The sequence below is a fragment of the Echeneis naucrates genome, chromosome 19 (genome assembly GCF_900963305.1).
Source record: "Echeneis naucrates chromosome 19, fEcheNa1.1, whole genome shotgun sequence".
In the NCBI taxonomy this organism is placed as follows: domain Eukaryota; kingdom Metazoa; phylum Chordata; class Actinopteri; order Carangiformes; family Echeneidae; genus Echeneis; species Echeneis naucrates.
The window spans coordinates 4,750,029-4,773,148 of record NC_042529.1 but is presented as its reverse complement, the minus strand read 5'-3'; the positions used below and the strand labels follow the sequence as shown (position 1 = coordinate 4,773,148).

The 23,120-nt window shown below is 41.4% G+C and overlaps 1 protein-coding gene across 2 annotated transcripts in view; it reads left to right on the top strand.

The window, feature by feature from the left end:
- The window catches only part of nrxn1a (neurexin 1a), a 52,081-nt gene that overhangs the window by 4,549 nt on the left and 24,412 nt on the right, over positions 1-23,120 (top strand). Inside the window, exons 3-11 of one of the 2 annotated variants that reach the window (XM_029528313.1) lie at positions 3,434-3,451; positions 4,184-4,213; positions 15,500-15,801; positions 16,823-16,846; positions 18,802-18,963; positions 20,920-20,991; positions 21,262-21,486; positions 22,076-22,223; positions 22,936-23,066. In XM_029528313.1, the coding sequence (XP_029384173.1) occupies positions 3,434-3,451; positions 4,184-4,213; positions 15,500-15,801; positions 16,823-16,846; positions 18,802-18,963; positions 20,920-20,991; positions 21,262-21,486; positions 22,076-22,223; positions 22,936-23,066 (1,112 nt within the window). The remainder of the gene's footprint in view (positions 1-3,433; positions 3,452-4,183; positions 4,214-15,499; positions 15,802-16,822; positions 16,847-18,801; positions 18,964-20,919; positions 20,992-21,261; positions 21,487-22,075; positions 22,224-22,935; positions 23,067-23,120) is intronic. The other variant, XM_029528314.1, reaches the window with a different exon arrangement.

Genomic DNA, 23,120 nt, shown 5'->3' with positions numbered 1-23,120 from the left:
TAATCGTTTTTCAGCGTTTGCTGGTTCTAGCTTCTCAAATGTGAACACTCACTGCTTTTCTTTGTCAAACATGACAGCATGCTGATTATTTTTGGATTATGGGGAAAAAGCAAAACAAAGCAATGAATCAAGTAAATAATCTGGAGATTGTTTGACAACAGGAATAGTTGAAGGAAAAACAACTTTTGCCTGCCAGTGATTTTTCCCATTTATATCATGTAAATTGAAGATTTTTGTGGTTTTGGATTAGACAGAAGAGCATTTGGAAGACCTAATCTGGTGGTAAGGGACAGAGAGATATGCATTTTGTTTTTTGTTTTTTTTGCTTTTTCTTTCACAGACAAAACTATGAATTGATAAATCGGAATAACTAACTGACAGGTTGAGCCATTACTGTTGTTATTTGCCACGCTTCCTGCAGGTTGTCTGCACATGCAGGAAATTACAGGTGAAGCCATGATCAGGTCTCCGCAGAAATTTAGCGCTGCACTGAGAATTGTGTGTGATCCAATCCAGTCTAATCCAGTCTGCTGTTTTGCTGCTGGTTAAGGCACAGTGGGAGGCACAGAGCGCATTGACACACACATACCTGCAACAACGCTTGCAAAACAAATATAAGAACACAGAGTAAGGCAGTGTGCAGACTCTGCTGCCACTGTCATTGGTCAGATCACCGCTGAGGTTCCTAACAGTGCAGTGTAGCTCTACAGGCTAAATTAGAGGTGCAGACATTTTACACAAAGGCTCTTACCTGCTGTGGGCTGGCACTTTGTTGTGCAACATGAAGCTACTTGAACCTTTAAAGGGTTTTTTATATTTTTAGAGATGGATTCACATTTCAGCTGTGAAGGATGCCAAATGCTGCTGTGGCAGTGGTGAGCAGTGTGAGTAATAGCTGTCTCATAAAATGGATGAGGTTAGGGGGATTCAGCTTGGTTGAACATAGATGGGGACAGTCCTGCATTTGGTTGTACAGGTAGAAAACCTGCCAGAATAAATAATGTTTACATTCTGCACCAAATGAAAAAATACTCGGGCAAAATATAAAAGCGAATTGCTCTTGGTTTCTATTTTCTGTGAGATAGAAATGGAAATGCAAGGTCTCTTCTAACTCCTGTTTTGAGTGTCAGTATTAGCATTTTGTTTCAGACTGGTATTTCACTCGTCTCTTCTTGGTTTGTCAAATTCACATTTCAGACTTCAGGGAAAAATTACTGCAGGGTTTAGTGTATGTTGTTAGATTATAGTGGAAATTAAAAGTCATTTAACGATTTAAAGGTTACTTCATGTCCAAACTCCTGCACCTTAGATCAGGAAATCAGGATCAGGATCAAGGAACAGAGCTTTGCTGGTGAAATGTGTACTTTTCAGACAGAAATAAATCGCAGCAAATGGGCCAGTTAACAAAAACATAAAACATGGATAACAGAGAGCAACATCTTAAGAGGCTTGGCTTTTCTCGCAGACCTTTCGACTTTATGTTTCCCATTTTCTGAAAATAGATCAGAGAGGTCTGAGAGGAGATTTGAGCACACTCTTTAGTGCTATCTTGTGGTATAAAATGTATTTTTTAAAAACTGGATCCATGTATTGCTGTTCATTTTGGTCTGAAAAGATGTTGCCTCAGTGGGATATGTCTGACCACAGGCTGAGCTAATATTCACGCATCAGTATCACTACCAGCGAGCACAGCAGACCAGCTTATAGTTTCTAAGTACAGTTAAAATAAACCTCTCTGGTGTATTGAGGCACACAGGAGAAGAAAGCTCAAAGGTTGTGTCCAAGAGAAATTATGTTGGTGGTTGAGAGGCATGGGAATAAAAGCTCAGGTCAAACTCCATCTTCGAGTAAAGAACGAACATGATCTTAACAGCATTTCAGGTTCCATAAAAACTTGATTGTGTGTGGTTGAACCATAGCTATCTCTTTTAGTATGAAAGTGGATGAGTGAGTGAGTTTACAAATCCAGGCTTTTTATTTTGTTTCAGAAAATATCAGGCAGGATTGAATGAAAAACTTGATCTTATGTGGTTCCTTGAAGTTATTGTGGCATTTTGAACCCACCACCTCACCAAATTTTGAGGGGGAAAAAAAAGTATATATATATATATATATATATATATATATATATATATATATATATATATATATATATATATATATAAATAAAGTTTGAAAAAAAAAAAAGAGATAAATGTTTAAAACAGAATGAGTATTATCTGCTCAAGGAAAAAAAAAAAGGAATCATTTGGACTGTGTTTGGCTGTGGAAGGGTTTCCAAACACACTACATGGTATTTTCAAGGCTTCCTAATGATCCTCTTTTACTCACTCCCATATTTTTGCAGATTTGAGGCAAGCTTTACGACATTTGTAAAATGAAATAACATTATTATTTACTCAAACACATTGTATTCTATCCCAAAAGATGGCACATTATATCTACGATACTAGTGTGATGAAAGGGCTCTTCATTAGGGTTTTGTTCCACATTAAAATATCAATTTCAAAGAAACGAGTGACCATTTGAGATATTCAAAATTGAATTGTAGTAAACTAATAGAGGTTGAGCAGGTCTTTGCAAAAATGTAATTACTGTCCGAGCCATTCTGCCCGCCAGTGAAGGCAGAGTGAATCTGGCTTGTTAGGCTTGGCCTGGCTTGCATTGTCCTTGAGGGCAAATCGCTGTTAGCATGCTACTGGCTCCACCTGTTTCTGCCATGCTACGAGCACAAGGGCAGAGGCAAGGCAACACTCAGTTGAGCACACACCTCAGACAACACACACTCACACTGTCACACTAACAAACATTCACACGCACACTCTGTCCAAGTATTGAATCATGCATGCCCCCCCGTCTTCCTGCACTGCTAATCCATCCCTACATGTCTTCCCTGCTATTACATATCATTATTAATGCCATAGTCAATGTTAGTGCGTGTGTGTCTGTATGTGCAAAAGGCAGAGTGAGTGAGCGAGAGAGAGTGTTTGTGTATGTGTTGCATGCTTTCTGTCGGGGGGCTCTGGGGAGAGGAAGCAGATGCAAGGTAAGTTCTGGGGTAAAGGCTCTTGAATCCCAGCGTACAGGTAGGAATGTAAATCTATGCCCACACCCACTCCACCCTCGGTATCTACAAGTGTGGGTGGGTATATGTGTGTGCGTGTGTACTTCTGTATGTGCATTTGTAGATATGTGGAGTCATAGAAACAGACTGCATTTTTTTGTAATGCTGCTGTATGCCTATATTCAGAGAAACTTTAATTTGGGCTACCAGTGCAGCATGGTATCCATTGTGACGTTTGCGTGGATTTGCATGTGTGTTACCAAAGTAACCCTGGATGGGTGTGCATGTACAGTAAGTACAAGGGCTGAGCATGCATGTTAATGAATGTCTGTCTCTCTCTCTCCTCGGCCGGCTGCGACACCTTTCCAGAGCACAGCTACACACCAGGTAGGTTGTACATCTATCTATCTATCTATCTATCTATCTATCTATCTATCTATCCATCTGTCTGTCTGTCTGCCTGTCTATATTTGAATTTCTATTCTTAATCTTCTTTCAAACAACTCTTTTTCTTCTTTTATTTAATGGCCCCTTGTTCACGTTCTAACTCAATTCTCAAGAACACATTAATCTAGTGCGATTATTTTCATCATTCCTTTCCACCTTCTCTGAAGCCATTTATATCTTTTCCCATGCACTTATCTTTCTGGCTTTCTTGTTCTCATTACATTTTCTGTTATGGCAATACAGTGCGAGGTAGAAAGTATGAATGTATCTTGGTCTATGTAGGTATTTAGGGGTGTGTTGCTGACATCTGGTAAGTACTATATCCCATGTGCAATCATTTGAAGTGGCTCTTACGTCAAGATTAAACAGACATTGGCACATGCACTATTGTACTGCATACGACCTAGTTGTATGGCTGTGTCCAAACACTTATGTACACACCTGTTTTTACGTAGGATCGCTGCCTAGGATGAGTAAGTGTACACAAAGCGAGTTTTTAAGACATTTGGAATAAGGACTCACACAGAGAAAACAAACACAGAGAACTTAAGCCTTCCAAAGCATGTCATTGATAAACTCTAGTATGACAAAAAAAACACATATTCACAAATGCACACACATCACACCCCATAATCCTTTGCTGTGCTGACTGTGCTCTTGTTTTCCTTAAAGGTCTGGCACACCTGATGATTGGCGACCAAGGTATGGCCTCCTCTTACCTCACTTCCTGTTGTCCACTGCTATACCATCACCCCCTTCCTCTTCACCCCCACACTCACAATTCCCTGTATCCCTCCCCCACTTCATCACCACCTGGCACTGGAGGAAGTTGTCTCTCTAGGCACTGAACTAAGGTCAGTTTTATGGCATAATTGAGTTTCTTTTCATTTCAAATGATCCCATTTGGTCTCATCAGAAATTGCAGTTTTAATTTAAACTGAAATGGATGACTTGGACTGTGAAAATCATTTTTTGGTTTAATTTTTTGAGAAGAGTGATGAGCCTGAGAGCAACTTCTGCTGGGATATACATGTGATAATTATGGTCGCTGATGTGGGAGGGCTAATGGGAGGGAGTAGATGGCTTCAGCTTGATGGCGCCTGGCTGGGTTAGACTTGGCAAAGTTCCAGGTCATGGAAATGCAGCAAAGGGCCTGACTGACCGACTGACTCCATGGATGGTTTGATTTGGTCTTTACTCTTCCAACTCATCTCATTTTCTCTCATCTGTATGATTGAGGAAGTGGGAGCATTGTGTGTGTGTACATTTACGTGTGTGCGTGCATGTCTCTGTACACACAATGTAACCATGTGTGCATATGCGCTTTTACATCAGGGCTTGAATCAATGACTGGCAGTTTTCACAGAAACATTCAAACACATTCGTCCATAGCTTTTCATCGGCTTCCAGCATGTCTCGCTCTGCGGTAGCCGATTCTTTACATCATCAAGTGCATGTTTTGAGCAGATGTTTTTGCAGTGTATGAAAGCAATGCTGTTTTACCTCAACACCCAAGTTGTCCACTATGTTTGAACACAGCTTAAAAAAAAAAAAAACTTCACTGATGAACAAATCTCACATTGCTGCCCCCTGTCTCCTTTTTTCTTCTTTTTTTCCTTTCCTGTCCTCTTTCTCACTGCCTGGAACACCACCCTCTGTGAATTTAGGAAAACTTAGAGGTACCCCCTCCCCCCATGCTTTTTATGTGTCTGGCTAACGGGCTGTTTTTGGTTGGTTTTGAAGTTGAATGAACTGACAGGCTCTTGTATGAATGGTAATGAAAACCCATGCAGAGCTGTTCAGCTTCAAATTCTTATTTTTGGTTGCCATTAAATTGGAATGTTTTATTTTTGGTAAGGTAAGCTGCTGATGCATGTCTGTATGAGCAGGTTCATACTCAGGCGTGTGTGCATGCGTGCAAATGAATGGGAGCTCTGGCCTACGGTGCTCTTGAAAATCTGAAGGTAGGTCCTGCTTGATTGGTTGTCCCTGCATGACGCTGATGAATACACTGATTGGCCCTCATGAAGACAGGCCTGACTGTGACACGCTGATCTGAATCTGTTGTGCTTTTTGACTGGATGAAAGAGGATATGATGATGGCTGTCACCCATTGTGGCAGGGCTGCAGTGTATTTAATGAAATGTTCACCCATGCTGGTGGATAGAAATAACTTGACTAAAGCTGTCTCCATTCTATCACAGGGAGACATCAATACTCTGTCAACTGTATTTCTATCTGGGTTTGCTGTGTTTTGATTGCTAAGTAAGCTCCAAGTGCTGGAGTTTGTGTCCCAAAGTATCTGCCATGAATCATCCAGGTGGCAGTGAAATTTTAATTGCTTCATCTGGCTTATGCTCAGCATTTTAAATCACCTACTTAAGGACTGACATGCATTAACATATGTTTCCAGCATTATTACACAATGCATTTGGTGTATTTGTGTATAGTGAATGCCCACACTACTACGGATGTTTGAATTGTGATAGGCTGAAAGTAGAACCGTGGCCGATGCTTCTCTCTCCCTTTTTTTTTTTTCATACCTTTGAAGTCTCTTTCAGCAACTGTACACATGAAAAAGCTGCGTGTGTGTTTGGGTGAGTGTGTTTTTGCTCAGCATACTGAGATGTAAAGGCTGTCAAATGGTGCAGACGAAGCCTAGCTTAGGTTAGCTCAGCGTAAAGAAGCTTTTTGAGGAGCCCGCAAAGCTGAAATGAGTTTCTTTGAGGGGGTGGAGGGTTGCGGGGAGGGGTGTCTTAGAAAGATATATGGTATGTGTGTCTGCTTGTGTGTGTGTGTGTGCTGGAGAAATTGAGAAAAAGAGACTGTGCCTGTGAGAGAGGAGCTAAAGGAATGAATGATAGAGTGAGCAGAGAGGGAAAGAGGGAAGCGAGGAAAAGATAAAGTGAGTCGTCTTCTCTCCTGTGATGTAGAGAAACTGCCTGTATCTGCAAAGGGACAGTGGTGCTCCTGTCTGCCCTCCCAGCCCAGTCATTCTCCGAGGGACATCGTCCCTGATGGGGAACCATGGACCTTTCCCCTCCTCCATAAAACACAGCTATCATTCTCTCTGGAAACGATACCCACAGATCACTAATCACTTTGAGTGGGTGAAAATGCACGAATTGTGGAGCGAAGAAAGAAAAGAGGAAGCCAAATTGGATTTTCATAAGTATCGAGGAGCCAAAGGAAGAGGGGGAAATGGATTTTTTTTTCCTTTTTTGAAAAGTATTGAGTAGCAATAATCTGGATGGAAAATGTGCTTAAAGCCAAGTAGCAGATTTTGCCCTTTCTCTTCTCTCTGTCTGGCCAAGAATAGACCATGAAGGGTTGTGGGTGAATGAATGATTGTAGGTTCTGAATAGGATTGAGGAATGGCTCTTGGATATAATTGGCAGTGATGCTTGTTTCTTATATTTATTTCTATATTTCATCTGTGGAGTGGGCCATTTGGTTAATAGTTGTTGTTTGACTGAATGGTCAAGTGTTCTCAATATCAATCCAACAATCTGTGCACAGCATAGGCAAGTGGTCAGCCTTGCTTTAAGTGACCTTTACACATGCATCTACGTGAACAGGCAGACAAACAGACACACATTCGCACACAATAACCTTTAGAGAGTGCTCCCTGAGTAGGTGAGTGAGTGTGTGTTCAGTGTAAATATGCATGAGTAAGGCTGCCTGCACATATTCTTCATGGTCAGTGGATGAAAAGACAACGGGGTGTGTGTCTGTATGTTTGTGGGTGTGTGTCTTTTGTGACTTGAGTGTTTATTCAGGGGAGGTGGATTGTGAGTCATCACTTGTGACTCATAAAGCGTTGGCAATCAAAGCAGCTCATTTTAACACATTGTCTTATGACAAAAAAATATAAAACGCAGATGGACGCCCACTACTCAGGAACAGGCTACACACATACACACATGCTCAGCCTCCTAGGCTTTCTCTTTAAAACTGTCTTGTGTGTATTGTTTTTTTTTCAATCCACCTCGCTTATAATCTCCCGGACATACACATGTGCAGGCTTTTCTAACAACACACACACACACACACACACACACACACACACACACACACACATATCCATGCATATAGCGGACAAGCTCCGTGCTGACTCCACCATATGTGGTGTTGGGAGTGGTAGCAGACGCCAAGACAAGAGGAACCAGTCAGTATCAGCAAAGTACAACATGTCTCCTACCTCTTACTCATCACCATCCAAGAGCCCTAATAATAAATCACACAAGGACTGATTATTCTTCAATAAAATGCAAGCACTGAAGCGAAATGAATAAAGCAGATACTGGTCTGTTTAATTTATCCCTTTAGAGCATCTCATCTAACTCAGGGCTGTTATTTAAGATTAATCATTGTGATTATTAATACATTATAGTGATTATAAAGTATAATATACCAAAAAACATGAATTAATTATTGCCTTTTTATATCATTTAGGAGGAAAGCTAATGATTATTTTAATTATGAAATAATCTCCTGATCATACTGATCAAGCAATATGGTGTGTTGTCTAATAAATGTTGGAAAATTGTGAAGAAAGGTAGTGATGTTTCCCTAGATTTGATTTGAAGCAACTACAATGTTAACTTAATCATCAAAATAGTTTTGGTTTGTTTCTCCTATGACCTATTGTTGATCAGAAATCAACCAACACTAAATATTTCACTTAATGATGAATCATTAAATTGAAAAATTCATTCATCCATTCATATTCTACTGCTTATCTGTTACTAGGTCACTGGGGATGCTGGAGCCAATCCCAGCACACTCTGGGTGAGGACGGGGTCACCCTGGACAGGTCGCCCCATCACAGGCCAATGCAAAGAGACAGACAAGCATGAACTAACTGAAAAATAAGTAGGTAAAATGATAAATAATGGAAGGAGAGAAGCAGAAAGGAAGTAAGGATTAACTGTCCATGTTGTAAACACAGATTTATCTGTGTTATTCAATCATACATTTACAGCAAACGTTTTTATATCTTATCACCCATTCTTGTAAAAGCATCTAATCGATCATCTAACACTGTAACTGTTATGCTAACTGCTGTAGACATAATATAGCAAGTGAACATTTCCCAACTCGGGGTGAGAGGAAGCTGCTTGGTGTTAAGACGCAGTGATGGCCATGTTTTTCCATCCTGATGGCCACAGCTTAAAGTGTGAAAAAAACAACAAACAAACAAACAAACAAACAAAAAAACATTTGAAGTTGTGCCCCCTTTGGCCATCAGCAGTGATAAAGCAACTGCAAAAAAGTTTTTATTGCAAAATGTACAGTTTTTCCAGATATACCCTCTGCACTAATTGGGCTAATTCAGCCTTTGCTCTGTTCTACTTGCACCCATTACAGTACTGTACTACCACGCTCATTAATGCTTAACACCCATGCAGTTTGTGTAATGAAAGTCACAGCACCACATAGAGAGCTCTCCCCTGACATTACCGAGAAGATACAGAGTTACGGAGTTCACCATGGGAAATGTGTTGCAATCCCACTGGTAAATGTAGACATTTGTTCGTAATTGTATGCAATTACCGTCCTGTTAGCAACTTTAGACATTTACATTTTTGCGCATTCACTGCAGCGTTAATAGGGAACACACGAAGCCCATGCACCCTGTTATCTCCTAAAAATAAAGACATCAAACGGACTTCCCATTTACAGAGGATGAAGGGAAAAGATAGAGTGGAGGCTGGCTGCGAGAGTGTGAGGGGAGTGTGGGGAGGAGGTGTGTGTGTGTGTGTGGGGGGGGGGGGGGGGACAGTCGGGTAAGGGAGTGGAGAAAAGTGATGGTGAGGAAAGATAGGAGCACATTCAGCAAGTGGGAAAAGAGGCGGAAAGAGAAGGTCGGACACGTTGTGGGGAGAGGAGGGGAGATAAGACTGCAGCGTCTCACAGCAGGGGCTCTGTGACTCTCCTTGGACTCCCCGACTTGACACAGTCTCGCATCAACCAGGATGGTATTCATCACGAATGTAGATATGTCATCAAAGACTGCCACACACACAATCCCTAAAAAGGCTAATCACCGTTTCATTTGTCCAATGCCTATTCTAGCTATTTCCATTATGTCTGGGTGGTTGCTGAAGGTAGTGGCCCAATTGGCGATTCACTTCAGTACCCCATCTGGCATTTGAAGTTCATTTCTTTGCTGTTTGCCAAGACAAGAACAAACACATGGCTGAGTACACTCACACACACACACACACACACACACACACACACACACACACACACACACACACACACACACACACACACACACACACACACACACACACACACACACTCACACACACTCATTTACTCGTGGTACTTGTCTGGCATAACTACAACATCTGAAATAGCCACCGATTTCATTAAATACTCATTACATTACCTTTATGAAAATAGGTCTTTATGCTCTTGTTATTTGTTAACAACCTTCTGCAAGAGAGTTTCATTAAGTGTGTGTGTGTGTGTGTGTGTGTGTGTGTGTTTATGCAACGGTGGAGGTTGTGTGTGGATATGCATGCATGCAACTCTGACTTTTGATTGTTATGCATCTATTCGGGTATATTTAACTGTCTGCCTTCAAATTGGTTTGGCCACCCATTTGCGCTAATGCCCACTTCTTGATGGCTTCCCACGTGCAAGTGTTCCATAATGCATATATGTGTGTTTTCCGTGCATTGCTGAGCGGGTGTATGTGTGTCTAAAAAGGATGAAACTGACTCTGATCTTATCTAGCTTAAGACAAATATGCTGTTCTGCCTGCAGACATTGTCATGGAAACAAAACGGTTTCCCTGGGTACCAGAGAGAAGGCCAAATTCAAGCTAAAGACAGAGAGCGATGAGCACAGATAAGAGAAACAAAAGGGAAACAAAATAAAAGATTGGATATAATGGCAGGAAGTGTGTTATTTGTTTTTCTTCTCTAAATAAAATACAATGCAGTGGACAGCACATATTATTCAGGCTACATTCTACTTGTCTTACGTAAATTTAGCTGGAGTTTATTGTAAACACCACACTTGGCAGTCATAAATGTTCCTTTTGTCTGTTTTTTTGTTCAGCAAGTTAAATGCTTTTGGGTTTTAAATACATTATGTTCCTGTGATGAACATTTTTTGTTTTATATCTCTTTGTAGATCAAACCATTGGGCTTATCCCTTTTGGTACTGACTAATGTGTTAATTGTCTTTTTATTTCAGTTAGTCTTTTAAAAGGTGCAGTGATTACTCATATTTTGATGAGCCATTATCTTTCATTCTGAAAGTTAAAAAGGCCAAAAATGTTGAGAACTTGCTTTTCATCATTTTTATGTTTGGTCAGACATATAAAGGCATATGGTGACATCACATTGGGCTTAAGATATGGCAGTATTTATTCAGTTAAATAAGACAATAATCAGAAAATGAAATATTATTATATAATGATAATATTATTATCATTATTTAATTTTAAATTTATTAAATTTTTTTTTTTTTTTTTTTTTAAGCAGCCCTGCCGTAAAAATATATAGTTTGCTCCTTACCGATACTGCAATGTGACATTGACGCTTGGACCAGTAGCAAGAGCCAGAGTCACATTTTTAAAACGGCACCGTATATCTGATGTTGGAAATGAATGCCTTGGATTTAAGAACAACAACAACAAAAAGAAGAATAAGATCTTAACGTCGCAGACAACCAATCTGTCACTTGCATTCTAACGGTAATATCCTTCTCTACAGTATTGCTCCCCTGGCTGTGATGTGATAGCCCAATCAGTTTCTAAGCCAGATGTTGTATATCACTTGGTAGAGATGGAAACAGCAGTCGCCGTATCCTCTAGTGAACTTGACTGTATGGATTTTCACATTTTAAGTTAATATGGAGACTATGCATATATTAGCATGCATTTACATACATCTCCTACACTGGTCATCTATCTGTATACTCTATGAGTATATAGTTAATCCACCTGTCTGTTATTAAGGAGGGATGCTTCATGCAGGATGTTTGACTTTATGCTGTGTGTGTGTGTGTGTGTGTGTGTGCGCCTCTGCGTGTGCGCCTCTGCGTGTGCGGACGGTCTGAGAGAAGCTGATAGCAGAACTGCATGGTGGGCTAAAAACGAGGTGCAGGGGAATTGCAGTGTGCTATCTTCAGAATGACAGGGCTGCCATGATTGAGGCTTGCTACACTAGGATTTAGATACACCAGCATTTTTCTTTCTACTCGTTCTCTCGAGTCATCCATCCCTCACTCTCTGCCACTCCCCTTCCTTGTCTCTCTTTCTATCCCTCTACCTCTTTCTGTCCTCTCACCCTTACATTTTGTGTCCCCCATCTCAATGAGTCCCTCCGTCTCCCCGTTTTCACTCCTTCTTTAACATTCCCCCTGTGTAGCTCTCCCTTTTTCTCTGTCCTGCTTCTTTTCCACCCTGCTCCCGCTATCAGGTGCTGTATAATGTTGGCTCCCCTGATGTGCTCCCAGCCTCCATCCGCCATTTTGATTCAGTACAGCTGTCCATGATAATGTACTGTTCACTCAATCACTCTTTCTCTCTCTCGCCCTCCTTTTCCATTTTTCTTCCTGTTTCCCTCTCCCTGAAACACACATGCAGGAGCACATTCATATTTGCCATGTCCCCCCTGCAACATGGGGTTGCCATGGAAATGAGAAATTAGTGTGTGAAATGTTGAGGAGGAGACCCATGAGAAGAGACAAAGCCATATGAGACACACAGCGAGATCAAGTGTTTGATGGTTAGAAGTTGCAGCTGGTCCTAGCAGCAACCATCAGATCAGTTATTCACTGACTCCCTGCTGCCTCCCCACAGAATGCTTTATTCATTAGAGTATTAGTTTAATGATAGCCTTCAAGGTCTAATGCCAATCACGCTCCATCTTTACATTTTCCTGATTCCCCCTATACAGTAGCCTTCATAGATCATTCTGCGCTTCTTTGCTTTTCTAGTCCGTGCATATTTTCTTTTTTTTTTTTTTTTTTCCCCAGACACACTGAGCTACCTCCCTGCTTTACATTTTTTTCAATCTTTCTTTCCTTTAGTTGCCTTTCAAGATCTGTTTTTCAAGGGAGAGCTGAGTGAAAAATGAAATACATTTTTCAGTCAGATAAAGCTGCAGCATAAGAATAATATGCAGCCAGAGATTAGCATCAAATAAACCGCTGATACATTTTCAAGCCATCCATTTGTGATTTTACGCATTAAGATAATGAAAAAATTGCCCATCGTCATAAGAAAACATCTCTGTGTTGCCTATTTTGTTTACCCAAATTCATAATATTCGATTCACAATGATGTAGAACAGAGATCCTCAACTTTCAAAAGCTGAGCTTGAAGCTTATTATTATTAGCATATTAGTATTTTCCTCTGAGAATCCAGTTGATATGGATTGTCTGTCCAATGACCAATCAATTAATTGGGTAATCTGCTCATCATTACAACAATGAGGTCATACATGAAATAATATAAACATTTATCTTTTAAGCTTTAAATCTATAAATGGGATAAATTAGCATTATGATATTTCTTTTCTTTATATTCCTCTCGTTGGAGTTTTGCTCCTCGCTCAGTGTATTTGTCCTTTCACTTGCTTTGATCGACAGTTCTCTCCACAGGATGAAGTTCGACATGCGGTGTGCATGTCAGTGTCTGTCTCACTGTTTACTCTGAGCTAATACCGACTCAGTCCATTTATCTGAGCTACAACAGATCCACCCTAACCTGCTCGGTCAGGAGCATGCGTTTTTATGCGCGTGCTTGTCCGTAACGTGCATGCAAGAGAGATGTTTATCGTTGTGCCCACGTTGACCCAATATGAATTTCCCTGCCTGATTTGGCTGTTGTGCATGTGATGTAATAGAACAAGGAGTGAGTGTTTGCAGGCCAGAGCTTCCAGATCGATGCAGAGATGCTTTATGTGCTCCTGTCTGGTCTAATGACATGTCTGTAAATTAGCAACAGAATGGTGGAGCACAACACTGAAGCCTAATGGCACCTCTGTAAATTACTGCTAGAATGCTGTTGGACGGTTGCGTGTGTTCTCATTGTGAACAACTCACCCCCCTTTTCTCTTCTCACTTTGACACCTCATCTACATTTGTCTACGTGTCTGCATGTGTGTGTCAGTGTGTATGTGCCATTCTTTTTTTCTGTATGTGTGTGTTGGTTCTTGTGTGCGTCTCCCTCCTCCTCCTCACTCTCGCTCCTCTCAGTAAAGACTAGCCCGAGGCCCCGAGTTGGTAATAGCTTTTCTGACAGCAATACACCAATATTTACAGAGACCAGCACCCACCCACACCCCCGCACATTTCACGCGCACATAAAGAGAATATACTTCTCCATGCACATGTACACACTCATAAGCTTGGTCACAGAGTTAATTTTTTTTTTCTTCTGAGGTATGCACACACACATAAACACACTTCTGCACACTTCTGCACACACTCATAATTAACATGCTGGGAGGGAAGGCATCATAAAACAGGGAGGACTCACACATGCTGGCAAACAACGTGTTGTTTTTCACTCATATTGGCATGCACACTCAGGGATTTTATTCATGCAACAGAAGGAAAGAAAGACAATTTGCTACAATTGCTCGTTGAATTGTGATATATTTCACTTTTTCCTTCTCATTATTCTTTCTGAGTTATATTCACTCAAGTGCAGCCGATTCCATTTCAACATTCGTCTCTTGGCTTCTCACTACCTTAATAACCTATTACACTTCAGTCTGTTCATTACGTGGCAACCCCCGCCTTCCCCCTCCTCTCCAGCAGTTCCTCACCAAGTGTCTTTCTTGCTCCAGCCTGACCTAGTGTGTGTTAAATTCCCTTCTGCTCTCCTCATTATCATGAACTACAAGATGGTGGTTGTGCCACAGGCAGCGGGGGGGGGGGGGGGTGCGGAAAGGAACTGTTGAGGTGTGAGAGATATGGGGACGGTGTTGAGGAGAATGGTAGAGCGGATGCAGAGGAAGGGTGAAGCTTCAGCGGGGATGGGTGTTAAGGAGGCAGATAATGTCACCCCTGCTTGTGTATGCCAACAACAATAGTATGATCTTTTTTTTCTCTTTAAGCAGATGTGTGTAGGTGTGCATCGTTGTTCCTTGGCTTGCTTGCATATATGGTTGCGCACTTGTGTGAGTAGGTGTGAGACAGTAGATAACAGAGCGTGAGCTTAAGGATGATGGATTGCGAAACCTTGGTCTAGTGTCCTTGGGGGTCACTAAGGATGTGTAAGGTAAGTTGCTATTGGCTGTCTGTTATTCTGAATTCTAATTGGCCAATCCTGCTACGGAGCTTTTGGTTGCCATTTTTCTTTCAGGCTGTTCTCCGTGTTCATTATCTGCTTTTTCCATTCTTCTCCGAACCTTTCTAACTTTTACTTCCACCACACACACATAAGCAGACACAAATTTGGGCTTTTGACGAACATCACGAAATGAGCTATGTTGTCAAACAAGACCACATCACTTCAGACTGCCAGCACAGCTGTTCTCTCAAAAGAGAGGATGGCAGGTTTCGTAACGAGTTTGGATTCTACAGACTCATGACTCTCTCTCTCTCACAGCCACACTGTTTAATCTCCAACCCACATGAGTGATCAAAGCTTGTTTATACACCACTCCATGGTACGATTAGAGGTATGGAAGGAAGTGTTTCTTCCAAGATCTGGCATCAGTGAGGCTTTGCTTGACAATAACAACATTCTCAGCATCTTCAACAATATGTTCTGTACTGCACATCTGAATCAAATTTAACCAGCCCCAGCTGAGCTTTGTTTCACTTGGCTTGCTCTGATGAACACCCACCATTTTATCATCTTTGAACATATTGTGAAGAACAGTGTAGGAAGAAGTAATACTGTAATATCGCAATCATGATAATGTCTAACACAAGTGTGATGGTTTCATCGCTTCTTTGTTATTTCCTCCTCTTCTCGCTCTCCCACCTCTCTCTTTTTCTCTCAGCTCGTGAGGAGTATGTTGCCACCTTCAAGGGCTCTGAGTACTTCTGCTATGACCTGTCACCCAACCCCATCCAGTCAAGCAGCGATGAAATCACGCTCTCCTTCAAGACACTGCAGCGCAACGGCCTGATGCTGCACACTGGCAAGTCAGCCGACTATGTCAACCTGGCACTGAAGAACGGTGCCGTGTCACTTGTCATCAACCTTGGCTCTGGGGCCTTTGAGGCCTTGGTCGAGCCCGTCAACGGCAAGTTCAACGACAACAACTGGCACGACGTCAAGGTCACCCGCAACCTGAGACAGGTAACCAGACAACAGGAGATGGACGAGTGAGCGACCAAAGGAGGAGGAGAGGAGATATGAAACAAGTTGCAATACTGAAACTTTGGTGGAGAGAAATTTCGAGGGTCATAGGCAGGGACAAAAAGATGGAAAGAGATAGACTAAGCACTGTAAGAATTAGGACCATTGTGATTAATTGCACAAGTCATAATCTAAGCATAAGCATCCAATATTTGTCTGTTTTATGTCACTGTGAATTGAACATCATTTGGCTGTGGATTGATTGGACCAAACAAGAATTTTGAAGATGCCACCTTAAGCCCTGGGAACTTGATTTTCATTTCTAGTTTAGTTAGTTAACAGATTAAATAATGAGTAAATTAGTTTTAGAGGTAGTTAGAAAAAAAAATATATATAATTGTAATTAGTAACACTAGTTCCAGTTCATTATTTCCATAGATCCAATGTGTATTTGAGTCTTATGGTGAACCACAATGGCGGCTGCAGATGTTCCAGCTAAAAAGAATATAGTCCACAGCAGAACTAATCGATGTAAAAGCTACGGTCAGTGGTCTGTTGTCCAACTGCAGTGACGCTGTGGTAGGAAGAAAGTACCTGAGGTTTTGGTCTTAGTTTACAGTGGGTTAACCACCAGACCAGCACTGCTTTCAGCTCTAGGTGAGTGCTCTTTCAATTGTGTGTGAGTGAGCGAGTGTGTGCGTGAGTGAATGAGAGTGAAGTTGAACTAGAGAAAACTGAGGGTCACTAGCACTCAGGTGCTTGTCACCCACCTGTGCCCTGCCTCTGCCGTTTGCCTGTTTGTACTACTAACTTGACTACTAACTTTACTAACCTGCTAGTGAAACTAACCACCATCCATGGAATGATTCATTCTACTAACCTAACCTGTGCCCTTCTCCTAGCGAAACCACTCCAACCAACTTATTAACCTCAGCAGAGGCAATCTAGCTTTCCTTTTTTTGTTCCCGAAGTTGTTCTGTTCACAGTTTTTTGCTTTCCTTTCTCCCCCTCTTCTACAAAGCACTCAGGCATTGGACACGCTATGGTAAACAAACTCCATTGTTCGGTAGATATCATTCTAATTGTTTCTTAGTTTGGGTTTGCCCCGTGTCTATTTCCTTTTGAACCATAGACATCAAAACTAAACCAATAAAAGGATAAATGCGGTTGGTAATCGTTTACGCTTAAAAAGTCCCCACCCCCTCCTCCTTGCCAACCACTTTTTTTATTTATTTTATTTTTTTTTAAATTTCCCCCTCTACCCCCTTTCTCTACCGTTTTTTTCACTACATCATCCTCTGTAACATGTAGGCGTGTACTGATTGGCTCATCCCTCACCTGCACGCAAAAGGCGAGCCCTCCCCTTCCTGCATGGTGTGACTCAGAAACCCCTTCCTCTCTCTGATTGGTCCGTATAATGGATAGAGAGGTCCCTCCTGCCCCTCTTTTTATTCTTTTGACTTTTTTGTCTGCCACTCTGCCAGTGCATGTTGTTCATTGGGCTATGATTCATTCTGTTCCTCTGTTGTCGTTTTTTAATTGACTGTGTCCTCTTTGCCAGTAGCTGCATGCAGAGAGAGGAACAGGCTGCATGTTAATATATTTATGTGACTGTGTGTGTGTGTGTGTGTGTGTGTGTGCGCGTGTGTGTGTGTGTATGTGTGGAATGAGCCATAACCCATTTAACACCTGTGCGTGTGTGCACATCAATTTGTGTGTGCCCGTCCATGTGTCATTTCATTCAGACTCGCTGATCTAACAAACCCCCCAGACCACTAACTAACTAACACCATCATCACAAATCACCCTAACAGCACAATAACATAACATCATCACAACTACTAACAACATTCAAATCATTGACCCTAACATCAGTAATCCCACACAGCTTGGCCTGACACCAGTAACATCACTGTGGCTGCCAGCAGTGCAACAACTAACAACTACTAACATGTAAATAGTACTAACACTACTGTATAGCACGTTGAAGCCTGTGGAAACTTTACTAACACCTGCCTGGCTGGCTGGGCAAGTTTGCCTGGCGATGATACCGTCTTAATGTAGTGGGGAAGTAAAGTGCTCACAACCTTTATGAGCAGTTGAACATGGACATTAATGTACTGTAGAATATCAAAGTGATAACATACCACTAACTGTGATTTACGTGTGACAGACTTGGCTATGTGTACTGGCTTAAAGCCCCTTGACTGTCTAAGGTGTTGCAGAGGAACACTAGTAACAGAGTCACTGTAGGTGGAGCATTAAAGAACGTGGTTAGTATACAAGGACTAAATCAAGCTATATATTTTAGCTTAAGGATAAAGCAGGGGCGAGTCTTTGGCGGAGAGAGAAAGATGATACTGGACAGGTGGAATTATTGCACCTAGAATGGAGGCTAGCCTTAAATGCGCCGCTGCACAAATTGTGTTGGTTTAGTCTGTTTTGTAAAGTCAGTACAATGCAGTGACAGGGTAATAGACTGGAATTGAAATCGGGGTGTGGAGAGTCATAAACCACCAATGGTGGCCCTGAAGCTTTGGGTAACAGTAAATCTTTATTAATCACACACAGGATCTAGTTGTCATCCGGTACAACTGCTGCTGACAGATAGAAGGAGGCAGAACTCAATAGTCTGATTCTGAGTATACAAAGAGGAGATGAAGAGACAGATTATATTAATAACTATAGGGTGAGATACTGAGTGGCATTCACAAGTGCTTAGCAACATATTCCAAAACCCATTTATAATAACAAAGTCAGGAGGCACCATTACTCAATTACACTACACAGTTAGCACTAATCCAATCACACCAAATCAAAATCCCACCAGAACAACTGGCCAATTCCCAAAACCAATCAGGCCTTTTCCCAACCAGAATGCATACACATTGGTTACCAGAGTGACGGGGGCTAATTTGGCTGGTCAGCGCCTAGCTAGCGCTTAGCGCTGCCTTTGGTGTGAGTATATAGCGTGTCCTTTCCCTGTGCTTTGTTGTGTAGGTGACCATCTCTGTGGACGGCATCCTGACCACCACGGGCTACACCCAGGAGGACTACACTATGCTGGGCTCTGATGACTTCTTCTACGTGGGAGGGAGCCCCAGCACTGCTGACCTTCCCGGATCGCCTGTCAGCAATAACTTCATGGGCTGTCTCAAAGAGGTGGGGTGCATGTATGATTTTTATATGCATATGATTACGCCTGCACATAGACAAAGCATTTGATGAACTGATACTTGTTCTAGGTGACATGATAAGGCTGTTAAATTAATAACTTTCTGTTTTGTGACACAGCAAATGCAAAGTCACAAATGAAACAACTACTTCAGTAACTTATTTTGCTGGTTCTTTACTACAGTTTGGTCAGAATTATTAATTCAAAAAGGATAAGCCACTGATATAATCACCACATGATGATTCCTTCATAATATGAGTCCACTGAGAGCTGATGGGTGATAATATTTAATTATTGCACAGCCTGGCTCACATACACGTCTGACAGATTTCTGTGTCCTCTCAAGTTTTCAGAAATGCAGATCTATCTATTTTTCCTCAGTTTTTGTATTTATTTCAACCTTATTCTTTCTCCCTTTCTGTCGTGCATCACGCCAACATTTTACGCACATTATCTCATAAAGAACACACATACACAGAAATACTTCCATTTGGCAGACTCACACAAACAGTCCCAGACACAAACACACCCTCCCAAGCATCAGAGAGAATCAGTGATGAGTGTCGTTGAGGGAGTAGATACAGCACTAAGCACTAACATGCTAATTAGCTACGCCACAGAGACGTTCCATCTATCTCCTGTGCTTGAAATGGGCCACAACACTGCAACAACAAAAACTCACATGACACACTGGTGAGAACACACTAATACATATGCATGTACATGAAAACACAATCCTTGCATGTAGACACTGCAGGAGTGCACAAATATACCAAATAAATCCACAAACACCAACAAAAATAGTCAAACACAAACAGACATACATATGCATTCACTATACTTGACACAACAAAACTCCCAAATACGTTCTCATATCCATTATATGCATACCCTGCCTAAGTCTCCATTTCGTTCAAACAGAGTCACACAGAGGCATAAACAAACAACCAAACAAGCCGACAGATGATGTGCCAAACAGAGAGCTATCTGTATCAGTGGTGAATGCGCTCTGTGTTGCTTCATTAAGACTGATGGTGTTTAAACGAGGCTGCCTCTGTCAAAGTGAACCCTCCACTGGCACATTTACATATTTAATATGATGATATGATAATCCGTGTGAGCAAATTAAGATGTATGCAGTGAATCACGCGCATGAACGATCACAGCTGTAACAATTTTGTGCATTTTGTGCAGTGCACCCACGAACAAACACCCACACGCCAGCACCATTTTGCACACTTGCAGCTAATATTATATTCAAGAATCACCTTCATTGCACAACAGTCACACGCACACACACACAGAAGCAAATAACATTCAGAAAATTAAAAACATAGGTGAAAAGCTGATGCAGAGGAGAGATTTTTAATGTTGCTGAATTGCTCACAGGTCATAGAAACAGGCCTGGATTAATAAAGCAGAGTCTGTCTGTGCTTGTCCCTCTTGACATCAAAATGCTCAGCACAAGCACACTCTTTACACTCTTTACACAGCTCAGTCAGAGAGCGTACTGGGTCAGGGAAAGGAAGGAGAAACAGAAAAAGTAAAAGCGATTATTCAAGCTGTGGCGACAGATGGAACTTATCAAAAGATGATTGGTTTGCTGGTTTTAAGGTTGTCACTTTCATATAAAAACACCAAAACACTTGAATAAAAAAAACAAAACAAAACAAAAAAACAGAATGAAAGAATGTTACGTGTTAGATGTTTGGTCATATTAAAAACAGCTCCTCCTCATCTCTTCAGCATTCTCCTAGGGTGTTATTCTTTTGGTTTACTGTGGTAAAAATAATGTGGAAATAAAAGTCGAATTCTGTTTCGTGCCAGAAATATTTTAAAGGAATTCAAGGAGGGGGGTACACGGGGAGAAAGTGGCTTGCATTTGTTTAACCTAAAAGTGAATTCACGTTTTATTCTTTCCCCCTCAATCCGCTCCCCTGAAGGTGGTGTACAAGAATAATGATGTACGGTTGGAGCTGTCTAGACTGGCTAAACAGGGAGACCCAAAGATGAAGGTACAACTTCAGCCAGACAACACCTTATTCTCTTGTACATATTTCACAGGCACCGTTTTGAATTGAAACCTTCTGTCAGACCCTGTAATACTTTTACTGTTGGAGTGTTAAGTCAGTAGGATTATATTTTTGAGAGGTAGCCAGAAGCGCTTGATGTTAAGTTCATTCACAGCTGGAAGCAGCTGGTTGTATTTTAATTCAATGGATATTCACAAGACATCATTGTCAGAACCAAAATTGTCAAATGTTTTATGCCTCCATCTTCCCCAGGTAAGTGGGGTGGTGTCCTTCAAATGTGAGAGTGTGGCCACGCTGGACCCGGTGACCTTTGACACCCCAGAGTCTTATGTTGCACTGAGCAAGTGGACAGCGAAGAAGGCAGGATCCATTTCATTCGACTTCAGGACCACAGAGCCCAATGGGTTAATCCTTTTTAGCCATGGCAAGCAACGACAGCAGCAACACAAGGACCCACGCACACCTCCCACAATGAAGGTGAAAAATGTAATGTATATTATGAAGAGCAGCTTTAATTACAATCCCTCGAATAGCTGTTAAGATGTTTCACCAGAAAACAAAAAATATCACCCAAATGGGATTGCTCGAAGAAAAGTGAGTGAGTTATTAAAGTGTTTATTGAGTGTATTTGAGTCTGAACCAAATAAATGGCATCATCGCTAACAAAGACATATCACTCCATGTCCTTAAAATCCAAGTTGGCTTGAAATTATGCTTTAAATTATTTTATGTATCTTTAGCACTGTTGGATTCTTGACTGTCTCAGAACAATCGTAAACTACAGTAATGTAAGCTTGGTTCAAAATGGTGTTCATGTTCCCTTTGGAAAATTCAAATTTGAGAAGTCAGACATGTTTTCTGCTCTATGTGCGCTAAAAATTTTATAGTTTTTCCTCTCTCAACTAAAATTAAATGGCATTGCAAAAGACACTTAATTATAATTCTTTAAACTGGAGCCCAATCACTTTATAACTTGCTGCTATAATTTAACTTTTTATGGCCAGCCATTAGTGTCCCTGCTTTTTACTGAATACTGATGATGTGTGTGTATGTGTTTTACCCACAGGTGGATTTCTTTGCCATTGAAATGCTGGATGGACACTTATACTTGCTGCTGGACATGGGATCAGGAACCACCAAGACCAAGGCCATCGACAAAAAGGTCAACGATGGAGAATGGTATCACGTGGACTTTCAGAGGGACGGACGCTCAGGTACACCCACAGCCTTCAGCCCCGATGCTAACCCTGACCACAGAGGTTGATAAGAAGGAGGTGGAGGATAATGAGCCTAGCAAGGCCATTTGGCTGCCATCTGCCTTCTGTCTGTATTTAATTTAAATTGGGGTTGTTGAACTTGACTTTAGGGTTGCTGTATACACCACTTTTAACTGAATCAATATACTGTAGCATTGTCACACTCATTGTAATATGCTGATATCATTATAGTATCACAGAGGCTATAATTAAACGAACTATAGCTTCTTTCTCATCTTACTGCTGTTACTGCCAAATACCCGCTTCTTCACACTTAAATACCTTTTGTGGTCTTATATGAATGTCCCCAGTCCTTTGATTGGTATCCATATAGTATAAACAACTCAAGATTATTTACTGTAGCTGGACTAATGTGCAGCTGCAGTAAATAACTATTAATTATTTATTGTTGGCTAAATGTTAGACATTGCACTTTTAAACCAGCACAGTTTTCAAGATGCTAAATCATGATGAAGGCCTGCACAGTTTGGGGTTTCCACTGCTCCTGATTATTGCTGTGATGAGGGGTGGCAACAATGAGAAGGAGTGCAAAGAATGAGGGGATGATGGTGGTGGTGGTGATGGCAGGGGTGATTACAATGAGGATGTTCACGCTGAAGGTCATAATGATTACTGAAGTTGTTTCAATGTCTCTGGTTTCTTAATTCAGGGACCATCTCTGTGAACAGTCAAAGGACAGCATACATGGCTCCGGGAGACAGTGAGATCCTGGACCTGGATGACACCTTGTACCTCGGAGGCCTACCTGAAGACCGCACTGGACCGACCTTTCCTACAGAGGTTTGCGTCTTGACATTTTGTATCTACTATACAACATATTGTATGGTTGGTTTA